Source organism: Rissa tridactyla, chromosome 4, assembly GCF_028500815.1.
Source record: "Rissa tridactyla isolate bRisTri1 chromosome 4, bRisTri1.patW.cur.20221130, whole genome shotgun sequence".
Classification (NCBI taxonomy): Eukaryota; Metazoa; Chordata; class Aves; order Charadriiformes; family Laridae; genus Rissa; species Rissa tridactyla.
Genome location: NC_071469.1, coordinates 7,589,636 through 7,614,992, shown reverse-complemented (window position 1 = coordinate 7,614,992; position 25,357 = coordinate 7,589,636). Strand labels below are relative to the sequence as shown.

Sequence of the window (25,357 nt, the reverse complement as noted above, 5' to 3'; positions counted from 1 at the left end):
CTCTCTTTTGTAAATGAGTTCATGTTAGGGTTATAATAGACTTCAGAATTTTACCTGAATTTTGAACTGAAAATTCAAAAATAAATGTGATTTTGAAATAGCTTTCTGATTGTAGCTGTTAAAGGTAAAGCCTAAGTAAGAAACTTGATCAGTTTATGAAAACAGCTGTGCGGAATGACAGAGGTGTGTGAATGTCCACTTGACTTTTGGATTCCTGATTAGCTTATTGATATATAGTGTATCTGTTTGCTTTGTTGTTTTTTTTGTGAAAATTCAGTACTTGCATATGGTGCAACGGGAGCTGGAAAGACTCATACAATGTTAGGTTCCCCTGAAGATCCTGGAGTGATGTATTTAACCATGATGGCGCTTTATAATTGCATGGATCAAATAAAAGAAGATAAAATATGCAATGTTGCTGTCTCTTACTTAGAGGTAAGCTAGTTCCTGTATTTGGTATGTTGCTTCTAATAAGGCATATTTTAATAAATAAAGATAAGCTGGTTTTGCCTTACCCCAGCCCTTTCTGAGACTTTACAAAATGTGTTCTTGATAAGAATGGAACTGAACCGTGCTCCACAAATTTGTCATTATTCATAAGCACCTGTTACTGTTTTACAGAAGGCTGCCCAAAAAGAACAATATCTTTTAATATATTCACTAAAAATTTTAATGATTCTGGCTTGCTGATCAGTTACATCCCTCTGAACATCTGTTGATGTGTACGAGAAAATCTCTTTTCAGGGATATATTTCAGGACTTCACAGTGAAATCTATATACACTGTGAAATCGCACAGCAAAATAATATCCAATCCCTCTTTGATGATAACTTTTAGTTTTCAGTTTACTTAGCTACAATAAAGTAAAACTCCTTGAATTAGGGTTGCTATGCCAAAGGTTAGCTCTTCAGAAATATTCCTTTTGGTCTTTGTTGTCACCTTCCTCTCTCCTCTCTTCAGCTTTTTTGCATCACAGTTCTGTTTTTAGCAAGTAGCTGCCTTGGCACTGCTGTCATGCAGTAATAGCAAAATTGTCACCTTCTAGTCCCCTCAATAGAAGACTAGTTAGTATTTTGGGAGGAGAAGGAGGAGGGAAAAGTTTCCTTTGCCATGTGCTATTTCAGGTGCTTCCACAGACCAAGAAATAAAGTATTCAAGAATTTTAACAGAAGTACATTTGGATTAAGAAATCTCTCTGAAGTGTAATAGAGGACAATAAATGCTTTGGACTTGTGTTTGCTGCAAAAGTTTGTTGATTTTTTGTAAAGAGAGTAAACTTAGCTTTTTAATGAAAAATTAAGGTTTACTAGGAAAGAGTGACTCCCACTTTAATGGCTAAAAAAATTCATACAGTTGAATTAATTGACTATTTTAAGCTCAGTGTAGGAAAGCTGTTTGGCAAAAATTCTATGGAATGAATTCGTTACTTTGTCTTAAAGAAGTATTAAAAAAGGCCGTGATGATTTCTGGTTAGTTAAGTTTAATCCTGTCAAGTATGGTAGGATAGCTTTACTAACAGCTTTTAAATTCCCTTTCGAAGATCTACAATGAACAGATCCGTGATCTGCTGGTAAACTCAGGACCTCTGGCTGTTCGTGAAGATACCCAGAAAGGGGTGATAGTTCAAGGGCTAACGTTACATCAGGTATGTAAATAAGATACTGAAATTCAGGAAACCTCACAATGTGTTTGAGAAAATGGTGAAGTTCGAATTGATCTGTTAAAGTTATGTGCAATTTGGTAATTTCCCAGTGGGATTTCTTTCTGGCAATAATCACCAATACCTTAGTAACTAATGAATCTAATTAATTATTCAAAAGCATGTTGTGGAAAAAAAATGCTATTTTTCTTAAGCACAAATGGATTACAGCATCCAGTTCTTAGTATCTAAAGGGTACCATTGGTTTGATGCTCATCTTCAGGTTTTGGAATATTTGGGTTTTGGCTAATACACTGTAGCAGTTCTTACAACATCTCAGAGTGTTCTGCACCTTCACAAATCTTGTGTCTACTTCTCAGGGTTGGTTTTGTTTTTAAATAACCATGTGTGAAAAGTTTCCCTTTAAATTGCTTTTCCAGGCCAGCATAGCAATTCTTTGTCAGTCAGTGATAGAAATTAGTTTTCCAATCTGAAAATTGACTCTTGTGGACCTGTTTTCTTGCAGCCTTTTAGTGTATGTTATGTGCTGTATAGCTTCCAGCTTTTGTGTACGTGAGATAATGATTCAACAGGTAACAGCATCATTAATTTTGTTCACACTGAACACCATCCTTCCCAAAGCTTGAGTCTTACAGGGGAAAAAAAATTAGTATATCACTATGTAATACATTAATATAAGAAAAATTAAGTCAGTCATTCTTAAATAAAACTTTTTCTGACTATGGAGAACCTGTGGAGATTTGTTTAAATTCTTAACTGCAGAAATTTAAACCAGGGAATTTTTTTAGTAAAGTGCTTGCTTCTTGTGCCGTACTGCTTTTTAACTGAAAGTGTTAGTTTGAAGTGCCTCAATTCCAAAACAGAAATTTCTTTTATATCTAGGTAAATAAAATTTTAAGTTCCTTTATTTGTTTTTTTGAAGGTGAATGTTACTGTATTTTAGAATCAGTGTAGAAATTCCTATAGTCGACAAAAAAGAAAAAAAATAAAGTGTGCTTATCTTTTGCTCTATCCTTAAAGCCTAAATCGGCAGAGGAAATCCTTCAAATGTTGGACTATGGAAATAAAAATAGAACACAGCATCCCACGGATGTAAATGCCACCTCTTCCCGGTCCCATGCCGTCTTTCAGGTAAGATGATATAGCAGATAGACAGTGGTCATCACTGTGAGGTGTAGTTGTTTAAATTTGAATACAATAGAAGCTCTTTGTTTAAACTGTGTTGAACCTTAGTTTAGGTGAGAGGAGATTGACTTGTTGACTCTTCATTCCTTGTAAGTATGTAAAGGTTCATAATGATTATATTTGAAAAAACTAATTCAATGAGAAGCTCTCTGGTTCCATTAGTTTGGACTAATACCCCTTAGAAGAAATATCTTTTCTGTAAAACTAATTTTGAGCTTTGAATATACTTCCATATTGTAATTTTATAAACTGAAGGTTGTTGGGGGGGTGTTAATGCTTTCTGGTTTCATTATGTTGCTCAACATTTTTCTAGGAAAAATGTTTTACGAAGGCAGTTATACATCTGACTATGAACTGAGATTCTCAAGTAGTACTTTCTCATCCTGCTTATTTTGGTTCATGTTGATTTTTACACTAAAGTGATTTCTTAATATTCTGGTATGTACCATGTTTGAGAAGAACTAAAGCAATACATATTCTCTGAAAATATCTCCACACGCATACTGGTATTATTGAAATGAAATGCTGGTTTTTAGTTTCTACAGATGCGTTTTGCACGTGTTGTACAAATCTGCTAGAATTTAGGACTTCTCCAAAGATTATTGCTGTTTGGTAACCACCACCTTATCCTTCTGACTCCTCTTAAACATGTGGTATTTTTAAAAAAATATAATTAAAAATGGGTCTTGTTAGCTAAAACTTCTTTTTCTGTTTGCTAGTGCATACTGCAAAGCACATTATCTTGTAGTGTTTATATGTTGCCAAAATATTAAACCAAATTTGAAATCTGGTCCTTGCATTACAGCTGAACTATTTAACTGTTAAGCAGTTCTTAACTATATCTGCAGACTTAAGCAATGATTAATAACTGTAGTGAAAACTTTGTCTTTTGACGTGGATGATGGTAATGCCAAGTAGCTGTAAAGTTAGCTCTCCAGAGCTCTACTGTCACTTTCAATGAGAAAAGAGGTTAATAACAGACAGTAAATGTGTTAAATACTTCTAAAATATGTAACAAAGCAAAAGTCATTCCCACTCTAAAAGCTTCTATGTTTTCTTATATACCTTAGACTTCTGTTACAAATTGCCCCTCCAAGTTTTAATTTCCCCTGAGGTCTTGTCCGTGGTTGTACATTTAAGGCAAAGACTTCTCACAAAGTTGTTCAGTTTGAGAGCTGCATTGTCGTGTATGTGTGCTGCCTTTAATAAGGCACAAAGTGCAGTGCCACAGACTGCGACCAGAGAGCAAACTGCTGATTTCTGTTTCTTTACTTGCTGGGCTAGAGTATTTTACTTTCCTCACCTTTACTCAATGGGAAAACCCCTGGATTGTCTTGTCTGGCAGGCTTTGAATCCTTCTCAGTTCATTTCTAAAAGTGGCAAGCAATTAAATAAATTGGCTAAATATTGCAAACTTGTAGTATCTTCAACAAGAAGACAAGCAATTCTGTGAACAGGGATGCTGGAGAGTTTGTCTTCTCCAGCCTACGTTCTGTATTTACTCTTGCAAATTGATCTCACTGTAGATAAATCTAGTTGTTAGCAGAAGTTGCATATTCACCAAATAAACTATACTGACAAATTAGCATACCTGTACCTTACCGCGAATTTGTTTAATGTATGACAAAAAATGGATCTGTGTACTTAATCAGACTTACACTTTTTTTTAAAAGTCACCATTTCAAACTACTTCCAGCTTACAGCAGAAGTAAAGCATATATGAACGCATGCAGGTGAAAAGACTGTTTTGGGGCAATATAAGTACAACCATAATGAAAACAAAGGTCCTCTCATGTCTAAATATTGTAGAAACAGCAAATATAATTTCTATGTGTTTATATATATATACAGAAATATATATATTTAAGATGCAGCTTGTTTGCAGTGCAATGAATGAAAACTGTCATGCTCAGTGGTTTTGTAAATGCATTTTATATTATGTTCTGAAATGAATAAGCGTTGTTTCTTATTTTTTGCTGTGTGTGTATTATATACACATCGTAAACTGGTGTGATGCATGAGAAAGTACAATTCACAATTGTCTGAATGTTTGCAAAATGTTGTTACAGTAAGCATCTGACTTTAAAAAGTAAAAAGCATATGCTTTTGCAGCTCACGTGTATTAAGCTCAGAATGATTTTTCTCTGAGATCATTATTGTTGATAATAGAATTCTTAAGACTATTCAAACTACTGTGAACATTTATTATTTTATAATTTTTTCTGGAGCTTGAGGTAACTGACAAAGTCATCTCGAGACTAATCTCTCCGTGTTCTTTCTCTGTTTTTCTATGTCCCTGTAGTAGTAAATGCCTCAGCAGTGTAAAATGCACTGGCTGTCTCTTAACTGACTGCAGCTGTATATGGAGACTGGCTAAATGGCATATTTGATTGAACTTGATATTCAGGGACAAATGTCTGGATGTTAGAACCTTTTTGTGAAGGAAAAGACCTTTCAATGTAAAGACTAGTTATTGCCATGCCATGGTGCAAAGAGTATTCTGCTGTCTACTCAGTATTCAGTCCCAGTGCACAGTTCATTCACAAAAGCTGTCAGAATGTTTCTGTTCAAGGATACTGTAGTTACCAAAAACTTTCTCTGGTGTTCTTTGTAATATTCCTAAACCAATTTACTCTTGTAATGAGATAATCCTGAATGTTTGTTGCGTTTGTCTTTTGAGTTGGTCTAGTTGTCAATCAAGATATCTAATTGCTTTTGCGTAAGTGTTTATTTTCTTGTTAAGTGCACAAATTATTGGTAAAAGTCATGATCCGTTTCGTTAGACAGTTGTATCTTGAATGTGTGCTTTATATAAATACCTACTAATATTATGCGTTCTCAAAGATAAACTAGTGCAGCCTTTGAATAATAGTGCGTTTAAGAGTGAATGGGTTTTAAGCCTTTTCGCAGCAGTGACTTTGTGCTTGGGAGGAGGGGGGTTTATGTCACTTATTTATAAGAATGTGTGTGTAATTAAATGCTTAATATAAGTACTGCATCTGCATGTGGCACTTTAAAGGAACATTACTGTTGCTAACTAGATGAGTCCAATGAATGCAGCTGGAAGTTTAACAGATTTTAATTAACGTGCACTGCTTTAAGCTAAGCAAGTTCGCAACCATATGCTTTTTAAAGTAGATTCTTAAGTACTCCATCTACTTGAGAAACTTATTAGCAATGTTGGCATCTGTAAGAAATAATTGCAAACTAGTCAGTATTACAAGTAAACACTTATGTCGGTTTCTTGTCTTTTTCTACAAATCTGTGATACTCTGCAGAACATGTCTTACCTGCTCATCCTTTATTGCCTTGTTGGTTCCACAGATACAAATGATGAAAAATCCCTATTGAGGTCTCGATTCCTCTTCATTTTTAAGTTTTCTGTTACTTTAAGAGTTGCTCCTGTTTCTAGTGAGTGATTATCTTTTATGCTGGCCTTGGTTCTTGTTAACTTTATTGGAGCAGGACGTTTTCTGTAACTGACTCAGAGAGTAGTAAAAGTCTTGGCCCAGGACATTCTGAGCTGGTTTTAGAGATGCAAGTTTTTACCTTACTGTACCATCTGTCTTGGGTTTGAAATCTCTATCTAGGTCAGGCAATTACTGCATCTGAAAGTAAAATCCCAATTGCCGCACTGTTCTATTGAAAGTGTTCTGCTGACGGACAAAGAAATAGAAAAGATTCTGCTTTGGGGCATTTCCTGTATCTTTTGAATTTTTATAAAAGCTTGAGTCATACAACATAGTTTGGCTGTCACTCTGCCTTTTCCTACTTCACTAATGATAATTACTGGGTTCTGGTAGAGTGCTATCAGCCTGAGATAGCTACTTTACCAAGGTAAGTACAAGGAAGTGGCTTTTTTCTTCTTTTTTTTTTTTTGGGGGGGGGGGTATATTGTGCTAGAAATATTACAACAGAACTTACTTGTATTGTTTGATACAGCAACATGTCTGTTTGGTATGGACATACCTTGTGGCAAGTCATAAGACTTTTATTCCCTCCCAATACTTGTCAATTCTTTTTCTATTACAAGTTGCTGTGAAAACATAATTTCTCATGTGCAAAGCTTAAAGCTGGTGAGATATTGTCTTTATTAGTCAATCACCTTATATGTATGGCAGCTCTTTCCCAATTCACTGTCTAAAAGCGTGTTCATTAAAGTGTCAGTAACCATTAGCCTTACAAATGGCAAGGCACTCAACACAAAAGAATGGGAAATTTATAGAGAATCCTGGAAAAACGTAAAAGCCATCTAAAGATAACTGTAATTCTTCTTATTGACTGTATAATCATGCTCTGCTGACTTCCTCATAAACCTGAGGAAAGAATACCTTCACTAGCAGAAGGAAGCAAAAGCATTTAGTTCGTTGTATGTCTCCTGTACGGTGAAAATTTCAGAAAAGAAGGGATGAGGGGGGAACAAGTGGCCTTGGGGGTCACAGTTTCCCAAAAGATCCTGTAGTATGTGTTTTCACAGCAGTAAATGAGTATTGTTCTCCTATTAATGGTAGTTACAGTTAAGTCTAAATCACTGGAAGTCTGGCCTTTTTCCTGGTTTATCCCTATATATATATATATATATATATAAAAATATGTATATCTCTATGGCATACTCTTACAGGTGCCTTTAAAAAATGAACACCTCTTTCAGTTTAAAGTGCAATAATGTCATATGCATCTTAAGCATGGAAGAATGAAGAGCTATTTTTAGCTATGAAATTCATTTGAAGCTCACCAATCTTTGCCACTGTGGTAAGCACGACTGGGGAGAGAATCAAAAGGGCAAAAGTGAGAGGAGAGAGAAATACCTTGTGGTTCACTTAATAAGTGACAGGGGTGGGGTGGAAGCAATCACTTGCCACTGGCAGTCTGGTCCCCAGCCAGTCCTCAAGCAATGGCTACTTTGGAAAAACTTTTGATCAATTAGGGTCAGCTGTCCCCTTGCAACCACTTGCCCACTGCCTTGACACTGTACAACTGCTGTTCAAGGAAAAGCTAAACACCAGTGTGCTATCAGCACTGTTTGGGTCACAAATCTGAAAGCACCGTATGGGCTGCTGTGCAGAAAACTAACTCCATCCCATCCAAACCCAGTGCAACCACATTCTGCTGCCTTTTCCCTGCTAATATGTGAAGCAGGTGAGCTTAAGAGGTAAGTGTCAGAAATGGATTTGCTATTTTCTATTAGGCCAAACTGCTTGTTGGTGTTAGATATGTACTAAAAGGTTTAACTTAGATTTTAAGAAGTATTCCAATAAATATTTCTGAAAATAGTTGTTACACTGTAAAATGAACTTGCTGCTTAGAGTAGTAACAGACTGGTTAGTGGTTACTTTTTAATTATTTTATTTTTTTTTGTAGATTTATCTAAGACAGCAAGATAAAACAGCTAGTATTAATCAAAACGTTCGCATCGCCAAAATGTCTCTCATTGACCTGGCAGGATCTGAACGTGCCAGTGCGACAAATGCCAAGGGGGCTCGTTTTAGAGAAGGAACAAATATTAACCGCTCCCTGCTAGCTCTTGGAAATGTCATTAATGCCTTGGCAAATCCAAAGGTATGTGCTGCTTTTCCATGCAATCTTCACCTCCTAGTGTTGTGAAAACACTTTTAAAAATGGTAAGTATTGAACTGGCACTACCTCTTTGTATCATATCTGGTTTGACTCTTACTGTATCTTTGGAATTTATTCCTGGGATATCCTAATGGAGTATATTAAAAAAACATATACATAAGGTACATTTAGAATCATTCTAATTTAAAAAAAAAAAGTCCCTGTAAGCTTTGGGGAGAGGAAAAAAAAATTTGCCTTATCTTTTCTGTTGCTGACTCATCTGATGCAACTTCACTTTTGCTACATTAGCACCAATGCTGAAATTAACTTTTACTTGGAAGAGAAACAACTTTTTAGAGTATGTATTATGTATTTCACTTCTGCTGATACCGATGTTGGAATCTGCATCCCTCTGACTGCCTTAAGTCTCAAAGGCTTATTTAAATTAACTACATGGAGTTTTTTTCTGTGGAAGAATATTTTAGGAAAACATCTTGGGTTTTGTTGCTTGCACTCAGAATAGAAACGCTAAGGCCTTAAACAGTTTTAACTGCTTTTGATTTTGCCTTATTGTAGGCTAGTCATAGAGGTGAATAAGTTTTGTTTCTGTCCCACAATCAGGAAGCCTAGGATTCATATAGTTTGAATTAGAAAGGTTCTTACCCTCCAGTTATATGTATGCTGCTCCTGGTCTTACACTGCTCCTGCATATTAACAAAAAAAAGTGTGGGGTTTTTTTTAGCATTAATGAAGTTGGGTTTTTTATGATTCAGTCATTTAATGAAACATAGATGCTTTTTAATTTCCTGCAACAAGTAAAATTACAATACCAGAGTTACAACACAAGAGCAAAGATATTTTTTTTCCAGAGGTTTATGCCCTTTAATCTTAGGGGAGGAGGCTTTTATAGGGGAAAACAACACCTATCCAAAGCTGTTCTTTTGTGCTGTTCCACGCACACCCCCTGCTCATAGTAGTGAATTAGTCTCCTGATCTGGCTCACCAGCTCAAGGGAAGGAGTGGGGACAAGTTATGTGGGAGAATGATAAAACATCCTGAACTTTTGCCAAAGCCAAGTCCATTACCTACAGCTATACACTTCTTGTCCTTCTGTTCAGCTAACAGTTTCCCCTTCAAATATGCCAGGGAAAAATGATCAGAGCTCTTAATTCTCTTCCTGGTGCCATGTATTCTTATCACTATCTTATTGGAGTGGGAGGCAGAATTTAGAATCTGTACCATTGACATAAGTAAGATTCTTCATGTTGACTTATTTGGTGTGGAAATGGGGTCCTAGTGATCTAACTTTGTGCTGTGAGATGAAGATTCAGTAGATGTGATTGAAAGAAAGCTTCACAAAGCAGACTTTGAGTTGCCTGGAAAGGTTGTGGAGTCTCCATCCTTGGAGATATTGAAAACCCAACTGTGCAACCCTTGGCAGCTTGCTATAGCTGACCCTGCTTTGAGCAAGCAGACTGGAATAGATGGATCTTGAGATGTCCTTCCTAACCTCGATTATTCTGTGAACTGAAAGTAGTTTTATGTGGTTTACCTTTTCTGTTAATTGCCCACATCACAAAAATAGTTGCTATGTATCCACACATCGTAAAGTAATCTGGCTAATACACGTGTTATAAAAGTATTAAACAGTTCCAATAGATTTAAAAACACTTGAGATGTGTATGCAATTTTGGGAAAACTACTTATGTCAAAGAAAAGTTCCAAGGCTGTTTGTCATGTTTTGTGGCATTGTTGAGATTCTAAGTAGACTTCTAGGCAGGTGAATATTCAAAGTCCAGTTGACTAATCCATAAACATATACATATAACTGTCTCTCTAGAGCAAGAAACAGCACATTCCTTATCGAAACAGCAAGCTTACTCGTTTATTGAAAGATTCTCTTGGAGGAAACTGCCGAACAATAATGATAGCTGCTGTTAGTCCCTCTTCTATGTTCTACGATGATACATATAATACTCTTAAGTATGCAAACCGAGCAAAGGATATTAAGTCTTCTGTGAGTATGTTGGTATTTATTGATCTTTTGTCAATGTATAATAATATAGTATTAAGAGAAGAGAGAGTTATTTCTTTTACCAATTATAATTTCCTTCACCTTTGTCTCAAAATTTTGTTCAGTTACCTGTTTTTTTTTCTTACAGTCAACTCTTCATCATGAGTGATACGTGTAGTAGATACAGAGAGAGTACAGCTGGCTAGTTTTGGCCTAAAAGCAACATAGCTTTATTAATAGGATTATGTTGCCGTTTTGAAAGAATTTGTTTTGTGAACCTCAAATTTTTGAAATACTCTTCAGCTGGTAGAATTCACAGCCAGTTTCAGTATCTTACTATTACATTCTCAGAGAACTGTGAAGTATATTGAAGAAATGTCTAAGCAGTTGTACAAGAGCCAGTCTAGGTTAGTTACAGGTAGAATTCAGCCGCAGCCAAGGAGCTCAATGAGATTCTGTTGAGAAATGAAAAGCTACTAGGCTGTCCTGGCTTCTGCTCTCTATTATCCAGATTATTCTGATTTTTTTTTTTTTCATAATCCTTTGTATTGCAGCTCCTAATTTCCTTTACGTAATATGGTGTTGACTGTAGTTTCTGTTTGTTGCATACTTAAAGATAGTTTTTATAATAAAATGCACAAGATACACATTAAACAGTAAAACTAGTCGGAACAAATGGAAAACGTGCTTGCACATGTAAATGTAATAACTTTTTTATTGCTCTGTTGAGGGAAATGACATGGCCATAGGTACACAACAGATTATTGCAAAAGCTGAGAGTAATATTTTTGCTGTGCAAGTCAGGATTGTATTCATCCCTTTCCTCACAATATAGTCTAAGTGTAATTATCTAGTACTTATACACAATGTATTTATTATGCAGGAAGATAGGAAGGAGCCTTCTTAAATTCTAACTTGTTTCTTTTCTTTAACAGTTAAAGAGCAATGTTGTTAGTTTGGACAGTCACATAAGCCAGTATGTTAAAATTTGCAATGAACAAAAGAAAGAGGTATGTCAAAATCTATTGTTAAAAGTTTAAAAAATTATTTGTTATAAGTTTGACTTAAAAAAAAGTGTTCATGGATTGAACCTATAAGGCAATATTGTCCGAATTCTCCCATATAGTCTTTTGAAATAAGAAAGATGGCTTGTATTCTAAGAGGATTATCATCTACTGCCATTCGTAAAGCTTTTCAAGACATGAGCACAGAATGATAAGCTTAAAAAAAAAAAAAAAAAAAAAAAAAAAAAAAAACTATATTCCAAATAAAAGGTACCTTTTTTTGTTTTAGATCCTAATGTTGAAAGAGAAACTGAGAGAATATGAAGAAAAGCAAACAAGCGTTCCTGAAAATCACAATGCAGCAGTACTTTCAAGCAACCAGCAAGAGGAAATACAAAGGTAAATTAATCACATTACACTCTTGCTTCAAAACTGGAGTTTGCATAACTTGTAAAAGCATTTGAAAAACAAACTTACTCTTTTCAATGTTGGTTTTCTCATTTTTAACATTGCATTACTTAGAGTAGGTGTGGCTTTGCATAACTTATCGCTTCTTTTCAGAACTTGGTGGTGGATTTGAAACAAAACAAATATTGTGTACTTGAGGAAGTATCCTGATATACTGTCTTTCTAGGGAAATTATTCAGTAAAACAGTGCAAGATAACCAGAAGCTGATGTAACTCGCTCTGATGTCACAATGTAGATCAGTGGTGAAGGCCTGAATCTATAGTTGCTTTCACATGAAGTATTTACTGAACTGACAGAAATGCAGCAATGTCAGTATTATGTGGATTATATTTATTGCCATCAAATTTTCATTAGAACTGCTGATATCAAGAATATTTATTTATGATAGGCAATTGAATTTTACTAAAAGTTATGAGCTTCATCAGTGCGGATGTGTTTTTTAAAATGCTCATGTACTAGGCTTTTTAAAGCTTATCAATAGCTTCATTATTGTAATGAAGATATTTCATGGGAAAGTTGGGTATTTTTGTCTCAAGGCTACTGATGCTACTCTCTATTAACATGCAGATTAAATTCTGCCTTTAATAACACAATAGATTTTTAGGACAAGTGTTTTCGTAGGATGCTCCAGAGCTCTGTAGGGCTCAGAAGTCCTTTTCTACTACCAAAAGCTAAACTTTCAGGAGAAAAATAAAAACAATCTTTAATCTTGGTTGTTTAAAGTACTATATCATAATGTAGGTTTTCAGAAAAACTAAAATAAAATGTAAATTTTATAAATTTCTTTTTTGAGACAATATTTAGCAAAATTACTTTGAATTGATTTTAAGTCAATTTGACTTTTCAGATCTTATTTCTACTGTTATTCTTGTGTTATTAGAAGGATCCCCATGTGAAAGCACTATCTTTCAAAAACTGAGTGCACATATGTGTGTATACATACATATATGCATACATATGTACACACACATATGCGGTGGCAGATAAAAATGAAATGGTGATCACGAAAGGTTTGGTAGCAAAAATATTGTGTGAAAATCTGTATTTGTGGGAGGTACAGACCTGGAATAGGGTCATACACTGAGGTGTTATCAGGAAGAACACTGAAAAATTGGTGAAAGTCCAGTGGAGAAAAATAACTGACAGCCAGACAGTCAACTAAAAATTTATCAAATAAAAAAAACAGGCAAGCAAACAAACAAAACAACTAAATAGCTGAACAACTGCTCTGTATGTGGACTGAACAATAACCTAATGATAGAAATAAAATTATAAACATAACAAAATAGGTTAGTGTTATATTTGAGTGTTAGGTAATAAAGGAGTACAATACATTAAAGAAAAGGGAAAATAGTTGAACATAACAGCAACAAAAGCTTCCTGATCTGTCTGTGGAACAGTCTTACTTGGAGGATGATAGAAGTCCATCTCTCGGGACTTTTAAAACTATGCAGAGTCCTTTAATAACAAAAAAAAAAAAAAATCCTTTTTCTGGTAGGAAGCTTATCTTCAAAACCAAAAAAATGTGAAATTGTCTTATGAGTAAGAGAAAGTTACTATAGTTTTAAAGTTATATTCTCAATAAACTGGTCAAGATCTAGACTTTTAAAATCAAGATTATGTGTTTTGGGGAGAGGGACAGTAGAATATTTATAAGGCTCTCTTTAATAACTCCAGCAACATGTTACCAAATAGAACTTGAGTGTTTCTTGCATTATACAAAAACTCCAAAACTATATGTTCTAATGGTGGTGTTTCTGCTCACAGTCCAGTTTAGTTGTTTTAGTAATCTGGGGAGGGGCAGGACGGAACACATGAATGCTAGCTTTCAGCAAAGCCGCTTACCAGGTCATTTTTGTGGGTAGACAGGATGTAGTTTGCATAAATGAAAACAGCTGCTTCTACTGCTGGAAGATACTACTTTAGTCGTGTCTTTCCTGCAAGGTTTGAGAGGCAAAAACTTGGAGTTCTTTCCACAAAGAGTTTAATTTATATTCGTAGGTTCCTTACTTTCTATATTTGTTGGTCTCTTTTTCTTCTTGGTGATGTTCCTGTCTGTCTCTTCTGATGTGACAGTCTCTGGTGAGAGAACACAAAAAGTAACAAATTAAGACATGTGATGTACGAATTTGTTGCAGAAGTCAATCTATTGCATAAGAAGGTTAGGTTTTGGTGTTAAAGTCTTTCTGGAGCACTCTCTGCCTATCTCATCACACGTTTCTGTTTTCTATTGGCCCTTTGAATGTGCCTTCTGAGGCAAAAGTAAAAACCCACTCTAAGCAAAATGCTCTCAAACTGAGCTTCGTTTTATTGGCATTCCAGCATTCTCAGAGGGTTCAATAAACCTCTCATTCAGGTTATTTAAACTTAATTTTCAAAAGAAGTGTAGGTTTCTAAGTAATGTTGATAGTTCTGAGAGTTTTTTCCTATGTGTTTTTGCACTGTAAGTCTTTAAGGTTAATTTAATTTCCTGTGGTTTGCCCTTCATTCTGTGTATGTGGGAAGAATCAGTCAAGGGCAAGGTCTCTAAAACATCTTTTCAAAATGCTAGACATATTCTATGCCCAGATTTGTGGTCAGAGAATGTTTGGGTTTTAATGTTCTGGAATATCCAGACATACATGTAAGCCTATCCAGTTCCCTCTAGATATCAACAATAAAGTAGATGTTTCGTTCCCCGCTTCCTTTATGAGGATGCTGTCAGATTTGTCCTACTGGTGGTGTGCGCAATGAGTTGATTTCCCCCACGCTCATTTACAGGTTTTGAAGGTATTCTGCTATCTTTTCCCTTCCGTTTGGGACAGGGTAGAGCGCCTTATCCACAATCTTGTGTTTCAGTCCAACTACCTATACCTTTGGCTTCACTGTTATCTGGAAGAGACTCACTGATTATACCACTTGCTTCTTCAAACCCAAAGGTCTTTCCTGTTCCCACTGTTGTCTAAAGCTTGGAGACTCATTGTCTGCCAACCATTCAAGTCTTGAGCCTCTTGAGATAGACAGTGGACGCTGGCTTTGGAACTGCCACTGACAGGTCCACAAGCTCTTTGAGACTAGGTAGTCCAGAGAGTTCATACCCTGGATATGCCTACAGGATCACTTTGCACTTTTAAGTGAAGAAGAGAAGGTAAAGATAACTCCATAAGAGTAGAAGTGTGCTTACTGAAAGAGTGAATGCAGCTCAAGGCAGGAGATTTGCAAAGGCTTCTATACTTGATGCTCTATTTGGGACACAAAGGGTTGATTTAATGGTAGTAGTTTCTCGCAGTGACTGTACATAGAATCAGAATCTGTAGCCTCTCTTAATTTATGCCCAGGGTTTTACTCTGAGGAAAACTGAGAGAGAGGATTCACCTTCATTTCTTATTGCTGTGTTTCCCAGGGAGCTGGGAAGAGCCGTGTTTCTATAGATACTATGGAGGAAAAAAATTCTCCAACCGGTTGTGCAATAGATAGTATAGTAGTGTAGATTGTGTAGATAACAACAGTGTATGGTAAGAACTCTGATACTCAGCAGCTGACTATTTTATTCCTTAAAGAAATATTATTTCTAAATTCTGTGTGTGTTTTAGTACACCTTTTTACCCAGGTATGATAGCATTCTCTGGACACTTTTAGGTAAAACTGTTGAATTTCTAAAACTGTAGAGAAGAATTCTTTTGTTAATTCTCTTTGTTTTTAAAATGAGAGTAATAAAACACTAGAATAAGACTTGGAATAATTCAGACTTTCAACTATGAGATAGAAATGTTACTTCTGAAACACATTGACAAGAAGTCAACTACATGGCAAGAATGTCTCTTCAACTTGCTCTTGAGCTGAACCTGTGTGTTACTTTACAGTATTTAATTGTATGATCTTTTGTACTAAACAATGTATAATGACCTTGAGTGTTGCATGTCTTTAGAACATTTGCATGTTAAAAACTGTGCCTTAATTCTTATGTAAAGTTCTAACAAGTCAATAGGATGTCATGAAATGGCTTGTGTACAAGCTTAGTCATTATCAAGATATACGGCATTATCAAGATATACGGCCAAAGATAATGTACTGCATTTTCAGTATTCAGGAGTGAAGTGAAAAAGTACCACCACCGAAACTGATATTGCAACATGGCAATGCTTCCGGGCTTTCTCCTTTTCCTTGTTATTCTGATTTGAATTGCGGCAAATTTTTAAGGCATAAGCAGATTTTGAGGCCATTTAAACATTGCTCTCCTTGGAATAAGTCTTCTATCACTAGTTGATTTTTTTCCTCCTATTAGCCTAGTCTTCAGTAAGTAATCCATTAATTATTCTTATCCTTTGGTTTTAATAGATACAAAGAAATCCTTAGAAACGTGTTTGCAAACCGTGAGGAAATCAGAAAAGAATACCTGAAGTTGGAAATGCAACTGAAAGAAAATGCACTGAAGACATATTACCAGCAACAATGTCATGAACAAATTCAACTGATGTGCTCTGAAGAAAGAGTAGAAAAGGTGAGTTGTCTGTGATGTAATACAAGGTATCATCTCTCTCCATTTTGCTACAGTAATGCATTAATTTTGCCTCAGTAATTATATATCTAGCTAATGCTTAAATATTTAGTTAAAATGGGACACACTGAGTATCGCTCATTAGTAATGCCAGGTGTGTTATTTTTTTTCCCCACACTGCACAGAGAACTGTTGTTGTGCTTATTGCTGCTAATTCTGAAAACTTTACAACTTGTCCTTATGTAGGTCTCATTGTCATAATTACTGAAGACCTGACTAGAGTTAGGGAGACTTAAGGTGTTCTCGTCCAAATCCAAAGCGTGTTAATGCATGTATGGTATGGCCATTGAAGCTCTTTTCAAGCTTGTGTTTCATAAGGAAAAGCATGGACCTTGTGCTAAAAAAGACAGATTCTTATAATTGGGGTTTTCAGTTTTCACCAGGAAGCTGTTTGGATAGTTGCCTAAGGGCAAAGTTATGTGAACTGAAATAATTACTTTTAGGTGCCGTGAATTTTAAGAGAAGAATTTGGGGGCTAAGTATGAACAATTGCTGTTGTGCAGCATTAAATGCCTGTATCTTTCTAGAAGACTCAAAGTATAAATAAGTAAGCATGGTTAGATAGTATCTTAATTTTTCTGATAAAAGTCATCTTTAAGGAATATATGTCTTGTGTAGGTAATGAAGTTGAGGGTGGGGCTGATTTTGCTTAGTCACAGTAACAATCTGTATTTGGCCGAAAATGAGAGTTTACCATATGACTATTTTTTCCCCAGTGATTCACAGGAAACTTGGTCCATAGATAAATGTCAAAGTGAAAATATATCACACGCTTTTGCTTGTCATTAATGAAGATATTTCAACTGACTAATGTGTTCTAGAATTCTCTTTTATGTCATAGAAACTCTGAAGTACTATTTTCTGTCTGTGCTATACTTTTAAATGCTGCTTACAATGGAGCATAGTTGTATCTCTATTCATAATGAGGAGTTATACCTTCATACACTCTGCTTCATACGAATGTTTTCTATGAGCTGATTTCACTTTTATTTTGGATGTTAGTGGTGCTGCACTCAAATATTGGCTATTCCATCAGTTAACTTATAGATGTGATTTACTAAGGGTCAAGAGTCACTGTCCTATAAGTACCATGCCTTACTTATTAACAAGAGTAAGTCACTGTAATGGTAAAATTAAATGTCCTTTTGCAAGTTCTTTGGAACAAATTGGATGTTGATTTGGAATCCAGTCACTTGATTACCAAAGTGACTGCTCACGTTTGCTTTGTGCTTTATAATGCTTTTGTTCTTCCATGTATTTTTACACATTTGCTATTTTCCTAAATGCCTCTGTGTTTTCTCTTCGTAAAATACACGGTTAGGCCACAAAGGTATTTCTGAAATATTAATTTTTAAGGGAAAAGTTTTACTTATAAAGTATTTTCTCATTTTGGACTTAATTGCCTATGCTCAGTAACTAGATATAATAATGATTTTACGTAAGTTCACACGAAGCAAATGATATCTTATGTATCTACTTGAACAACGCCAGTTTGAATGCTTTAATTCAAAACAATAATTTCAGAAGGAAAAAACTTCCATTTGAGTTTAGGTTACCTTAATCTCTGTTCTTACAAACACTTTCTTGTTGCAAAAATTTTGTCACAATTTATCTTGTGAAATTCAGTCCATCCTGGACCACTAATAAATCATTTTCATTTTCCATATAACTGCCCCTGTTTCCAGTTTTTTTTCCAACTTGGATGCTGCCCATTTAAAGGGCCTGTTTATGTCCTCCTGCCTGATGCCCATTTCTCCACTCTCATTACCTGTATTTCTGCATCTGTGTTGTTTTCCTGTTGCATGGTAGGTGTCAGCTACAGCAGTGTTAGCCAGAAAACTTTTGGGCTGATAGGAGAACATGTATAGAGCATTCTTCTTTGTATGGACACGTGAAACGTTAGTATGTACCCCTGTGTTATAGTTACTTTTAACTATCTTTATGAGTTTGAAAAAGTACTCAGTTTTGACCTATTTTATCTTGAAGGTTGCTGCATCAGTCATGGAATCTGTTTGACTATTTTTTTATTTTTAAAGACATGACAAAAAAGTGCTGGTACTTTTGATAGGCTTTAAAAAAGGTATATGAGAGTTAAAATCCCTTCTGCATTTCTGATTGCTGCTTTAACGTTATTTTTACTGTCTGGAAAAGGAGCATATTCCTGGAAAGCAATCAGTCTATCTTGGTTTCAGTTTTTGTGCTTACTGCAGTTGCCTGTGATGGATTCAAAAGTGTTTGTTGAATATGTCCCAGTTTTTTAGCCCAGGAGGGGTAATTTCTTCTATATCTCTTGTGATATTATTTTTTCTCAATTGCAAAACAGAGTAGCAACCAAGTATCTTGCCTAAGACTACACGTGTTCCAGAGGTTGTGTACAGCTAGCATGTATAACCATATTTTTTCTGTTGTAGCCCATTGATGTAACATGCTCTTTCTTCCTTGGGAACCTTTGGGATGGGTTCATCAAATGGTGGGATTTTGTAAATACCACCTCCAATCCTAATACCTCTCCTGCACTGTGTAAAAGCTGAAGTATGCAAAATAATGCGTTTATATTTATCTACTTCAGCAGTCCTGAAAGGTCTCCCCTTCTCTCACTGGTCAGAGGGGACCAGCGGTCATTGTGAGCTTTGGTCTGACAGTTAACTCTTCCTCCTGATACTTCCTGGAGGAAGGAGCTGATGGAGCTGGTCCGTTACAGAATGACTTTGTCTTCTCTGGATCCTCTGTCATCTTAGCAGATAAGACAGTCTAAAGAGAAAACAAAGTGAAATTAATGGCGAGAATCTAGGCTTTGATCTGGTAAGTTGCCTGAAGCACACATGTAGCTCAGGTGTCTTTATCATGCTGGTTGTGTGTTCTGCATACCATGTGTTGAAGTAAGCGTTTTGAAAAGTCAGCTTGAGAAATGCAATCTGCGTCTCTCCAAATACTGTTCCTGTTTTCTACAGTATGTTCAGAAGGGCACCAGTTAAAGTAATTTCTGCTCTGTGTGATGTTAGGGAGGTACATTCAGAGTTTCTTATGACATTTTATAATAGAACTAATAATAGAACTAATTTGTCCTGGTATTCTGAATATGTAGATTTATTCTAATTGATGAAGTTTTCATTTAGAGTGTTAATTTTGGAATGGATGTAGAGATTTAGGTTATATAACTTTTAAAAACTAACTGGGTTCTGTATGTTTGATTTTGTTGAGTGTAGCAATATACCTCAAATGTTTGTGGCTTTTTGTTTTGTTTTTAACTAAAAGTTTAGGCAAAGTTGAACTCTGAACTCTATCTAAAGTTAATGTTCTCTATGACTAGTTGAGTTAGTGACCTGATTTTTAAAGTATACTGCAAACAACAGTTGTCCTCTGAATAGCAAGAGTCTGCTTTGCCTTGTTAGGACACTACCTCATTCATAACCAGCTTGCTGTTGATGGTTTTGTGCCTTTTTGTGGCCAAATTTCGGAGAAGCATCAGAAGAATTTGGATGCTTGAAGACAGAGAGTTTTCCTTTTGCCAAATATTTTATCTTTTAGTTGGTATTGTCTAGGACATACTGCATTAGGAAAACAAAGCAGATAAAAACAAAGTATATTCATACTTGAGTTACTGTAAATTATTAGGTCATGTTCTATCTAGAAGTGTGTTTGTCTGTATGTACATGTGTAGTTTTTCCAGTCTTTCTAACTTAAGATAATTATAGCCTAGAACAGAAATTGATCAAATCCAATGTATTATTCTCTAAAGGAATAATCAATCAAATGACTATATTCTCTGTTATAAAGGCTTCCAGGAAAAAAAAAAATTGAAAATGTTTAAATACAATTCAGTTATACGTGTAAGGAGAATGTGCTACTTTATTTTATTAAACTGGTCCAAAATGCAAAATGTTTGTTATGCCCAATTGAGTGTAAAAGTATGGGGGGGGGAAATCTTTTTTTATATAGAGATGTTTGTGAATATAATTTGAAAGTTTTACCCTTAAATGCTGATTTTCAGGCCACTTGCAAGCGGGATCAAAGGCTTGCAATGCTTAGAACCCACCGCATACACATGCAGAAGAAGAAAGAAGAGGAGGTCGAACACTTTGAAGAAAATACCAATTGGCTGCATCGTGTTGAAAATGAAATGCGCCTCCTGGGTCAAGATGGGTGTATTCCAAAGGTAAAAAGTCTTTCATTTCAAGGGCAGATTTCATGCATTGTAGGTAACATCTGACTATAGTTAAGAATATTTTTTTTTTTTCCTCTCTTTGTCTTGCTTCTACTCATGGCTTCTGCTTTAATTCTTTCAGGGTGGTTTCAAATTCTAGTGTTAACTGTTTACGATTTTCTGCCCTAAAACTACTTCATTGTTTGTGCAAATGTTCCTTGTTCATGAAAGTATACAATTACATACAAAAATGCATGCTAAAAGGTAATAAGTATGATATGGCTGAGCAATTCAGATGGCTGCCAGAGACTTGATTCTGCTTCTGGCCATACGCTTCTGTTCTTACCTTTACAGTAGCTGCTGATGCTCTTTAACAGTGTGACAACCTAATTCTTAGCCTGGCCAAAAAGACCTTCTTTTTTGAAGGGTGCCAGGGGAGGAGTAGGAAGGGGGAAAGAAGTGGGAAGTTGTGTTCTCTGCCAAGTTTTAGCAAGTAGTCAGCTCAGTGCGACTTCAAACAAGCACCGGAGCTGGCAGAAGGAAAGGGATAAAGGTCTGTGCAGGAAGGAGGAGAAGAGGAAAAGAAAGGTGGGGGGTTGTTATTCCCTCCCAGCCTTTCAGTGTCAGCCAGCAATTGCAGTGGCTTAAATGATAGTGTAAAGAGCACTTATGTGACTCATAATGGAATATATTTCAATACCTGTATTTTTATTGAGATGATGAAAATTCGTCGATAACTTATAAGGAATTAACTTTAAGATATTTCCAAGAAGATATTTGTACCTCAGGAAGATGACTGAATACAGTGAAGACTTGTCCTAGACAATGTCACTGAAATTCAGATATGGAGCACGTCCACAGGAAAAGAGGCAAGCATGTTTTTGGGCATGCATAGATAAGCATATGTGTGTGCCTGTTGGACTTCTAATGCTAGTTACTTTGACCCACTATTGGTAAGAGGACATCTACAAAGCAATATTTATGAATGTAAATATCAAACAATTCATATTTTTCTACCATAAAACTTCATTATAATAGTACAGATCCACTCCATCTTTACATTTTGATATAGAATATACGAATATTATTTTAGTTTATTACTTTCTTGTGTGATGCGCAGTTGTTTGGTTTTTTTTTTCTTGCTGATTTCCCAAGGAACTCTGTAAGGATCTGCAGTATTGCCATTTAAACCTAGAAGTTAAGGACCTGAAAGCCCAGATTGAGCACATATTGTCTCTGGTGTCCCTTCAAGATCAGCACTATAAGCAGACAGAAAAGTAAGTATGATTTCATAGCGGGCCTGATAAGATGTCTATTCTGACATTTGTAACTTCAGAATACATATCTATAGAATTTAGTTTTAGTTCAAACAAGAAAAATTTTTCTCAAACTTTTTTTTTCTAGGTTAGAATTGTGTTTTCTTAAGCCAAAAGACACGTAAAATAATAATCTTTTCATCAATATTGCTCCATGTTCACCATTGTTTCGCAGAAACTGCAAGGATACTCTAGCGCTTCTTATTTCTATTTAATTTTCTTCTTTGCATAGTTTTTACAAACTGCTCAATAGGTCATGGTGTCTTATTTTCCTCTTCTGTTTTGAATACCAGTATTCATTTTTTTATAAGTGTTTGTGTTCTCTTTTAATTTCTTCCACTGTAGACATTAATTTACCTGTATTAAAAAATGTTAGTGTTAAACTCTTATATAGCTAGACAGACTGAAAAAAGGTGATTTTGCAGGTAAGCATCAGCTCTCTTTCTATTATCAGTCTCTCAAAAACATTGGAGACTAGCTTTCAGAGTGTGATATAAGGAATAGGAAATAATTGCAAATCTACAGTAAATAAATATATTAAATTTATAATTAAATAATTCCAAAATGAAATAACCAGCTTTTCTTTCTCTGTTGGAGAAAATGCTGTTACCTTAAAAATTGCAAAAACTAATAAATAAACCTGCAAAAGTTTTCAAGCTATGTTGTTAGTAATTACAAAGATGCTTCTTTGGGTTTTTATGTACATACCCCTTTCCTTTGTGCCTGAACCTACTGTTTAGTCTTGCAGCTGACTCCAGAGTTAATGAATTTCTGTGTTCAGATAGAATTCGTGGACTTTTGTCACTTTAATTTGGTTTGCGGTTCTGTGTGGATCTTAATGTATTCCGTTCTTTAATTAAAGATGCTAGTATCTAAATTTATTTGGACTAGGCTTCTAATAAGATTTTGTACACACCTAATTAAGATGTTCTTGGTTTAAACCACACTATTTGGTTTATACTTTTCTTCTTTTATCTGATACATAATTTTAGGAAGTCAGAATTCAGTCAAGTATACTAAATATTTCTGTGGTGTTTGAGGCACTGAAGACCTTGAACACTGAAGAAAAACTATACTTTGGTAGTAAATGCTTAGAGTGAAATACAAGATTTTGCAAAAGAGAAAAATCACTCTACTTAGTAATGAAAACTTCCTCTCAGTTTTATAGTATTCCCTGAAAATAAATTAAAATAAATTACACAGCAGAACTTGGGCGGGGGGGAAAGAGGGACGGGAAGGGGAAAAAAAATAACCCCTCGTATTCCTAATAGTGGCAGTGCTAGTAAGGATCAATGTAGTTATGATTTAGTCATATTTGTCTTGCCTCTTGTTTTACAGAGTACTAAATACTTTGCTTCCAGTTCTTCGCAAGCAATACCTGACTTTGAAAGAAGCTGGGTTGACAAATAATTTAACTGAGACTGAATTTGGGGAGGTTGAGCAGCTGATTCAAAGACAAAAATCAGTAGTTTGGGCTGACCAGACTGAAGAAAAGGAACAAAATCAAAACCATGAACTACAGTTGTCAGCTATCTTTGCATTCCCACAACTTGTGACCAGACCAAACACCCCATGCCGTAAGTATATAATTAATGTGTTCTCTGTTAGAAATACTTTCAAATGTCTCCAGCAAAAGCTATATGTCATCCATAAAGACAGTGGATGCACACTTCTGCAAATATTAAGGCAAAATGTAAAACCAAGCCTCAGGACCACTTTCTATAAATTATATACCATTCTTAATTGGATATAGGAAATAAGTTTACTTTTTCAATGGCTAGACACACTTTGCCAACAGATAACTCACTTATTCTCTTATTGTACCATACCCCATGTATCAATGTTCCTAGATCCTATGAGTGTTATTAATAATTCCATTTGAATCTTTCACATGACATTGATGGAAAAGGCATCATAGTGTCAATAGCTGTTAGTGATTTGAAAAGTTAAGCAGCTGCTACAGTGTTGCACAGTTTAAAGTGATGACCTTGAGGGGGATGAGATTTCCTGTTAATTACAGGCTGACCTGGAATCAATATCTTCTAAGTTTATTTTTCCAAGAATCAAAAGATTCATCATTTCTTCCGTGGAATTGACTGCTTCTCTGTATTCTGATGGTCCCATTTCTTCCCCATAACTCTTAAGTTCAGTCAATCACTGGAACAGGCTTCCTAGAGAGGTGGTTGATGCCTGTCAGTGTTTGAGGTGTTAGGACAATGCCCTTAATAACATGCTTTAACTTGATCAAGCAGTTGGAGTCCCCTCCAACTGAAATAGTCCGGTCTATGTAGCTGTCTTTTCTTCTTTAGCTGTAAAGTGAGTTGCTCTGGAGTGTAGCCTGGGTAAAAAGGGATGAAGAATCCTTACATAGCAGTGTTCTGAGGGATGGCAGGCAAAATCTCAGCCTGATAGTGCAGCTGCTGTGGGCCAATGCTTGTACCTTATGCTCTGGATAGGCAACACTCAACACACTGGGGCTTTCTGATTACAGTTATAATAATCCATAAAGTTGAAAAACATCCATAGGTAACAAGGGAAAAGCAGATAAATAATACTTCAGCTCAAAAACTGGTAGTCATGGAAGAGCATTGAGCCCTGAAGCACTGTGAAATTAGTTCCTGCTTCCTTTAGCTTTCTTCTTCTACACAGCTCACTCTGGGGTTGAGAATTATTCTGCCGAAAACCATTTATTACCTCTGTTCTCAGTAAGTGTGTATGTGACTTGGCATATGTTTGTATTGCTGTTGATCATAACAGATAGTTGATTCCCAGCATTTCATTAATTAAATTGTACATGAACTTTAAGGCTTAAACATTTCACTCCATTAAAATCATTAGACGTAATTTGAGGGGTTGTCTTGAAAGTCTTATGTAGGGGTTTTCCAATTTTTCTCTTGTTCTAAATGTTGTTGAACTGTATGTTCACCTAAGTAAATGGACACCACATTTTTCAGTCAAGATCGACTTTTTTTCAGCTGTAAATGGTGTTTTTGCGTGAAGATGTCCATAGAAATATTTCATGGTATTTTTATTTATGTTTATTTGTTGGGTTTTGGAAAAGGAAATAGGGCACGTTACTTTCACTCCTTTCCCCTCCTTATCAGGAGAAAACATGGTAGAAGCTGTTTTCCAAATTTTGTAACCTTTACAGGAAAGGTTATGATAACTTCTAACAAGACACTTCTTGGTTTTGTTTTTTTTTTAATGGTCTTCATCTGATTGTGTGTTCTTTCTATTTACTTTTGACTAGTTGCATAAATGTGTTGATGCTTTTAGGGGATGTTGCCAGGATTATTTTTTTTCTAAATTACTGAAGGTTTTTAATCTTCACAAAGAATCTCCCTCTCTGTGTCTCATTGGAAGCTTAAGTTGGTGAGCTAACATAAAATAAGTTTATTGTCCAAAAATTTCTAAACAAAGTCATTGTACAGAATAAACCACAGTGCTACTAGGTACAAAAGTACTGAGAACT

At 35.5% G+C, this 25,357-nt stretch overlaps 1 protein-coding gene across 1 annotated transcript in view; it reads left to right on the top strand.

The window, feature by feature from the left end:
- Positions 1-25,357, top strand: part of KIF18A (kinesin family member 18A) — a 42,878-nt gene that overhangs the window by 794 nt on the left and 16,727 nt on the right. Inside the window, exons 2-12 of the mRNA XM_054198209.1 lie at positions 278-435; positions 1,541-1,645; positions 2,681-2,791; positions 8,207-8,404; positions 10,242-10,418; positions 11,351-11,425; positions 11,709-11,818; positions 16,206-16,368; positions 20,417-20,581; positions 21,725-21,846; positions 23,224-23,462. Of these exons, the coding sequence (XP_054054184.1) occupies positions 278-435; positions 1,541-1,645; positions 2,681-2,791; positions 8,207-8,404; positions 10,242-10,418; positions 11,351-11,425; positions 11,709-11,818; positions 16,206-16,368; positions 20,417-20,581; positions 21,725-21,846; positions 23,224-23,462 (1,623 nt within the window). The remainder of the gene's footprint in view (positions 1-277; positions 436-1,540; positions 1,646-2,680; positions 2,792-8,206; positions 8,405-10,241; positions 10,419-11,350; positions 11,426-11,708; positions 11,819-16,205; positions 16,369-20,416; positions 20,582-21,724; positions 21,847-23,223; positions 23,463-25,357) is intronic.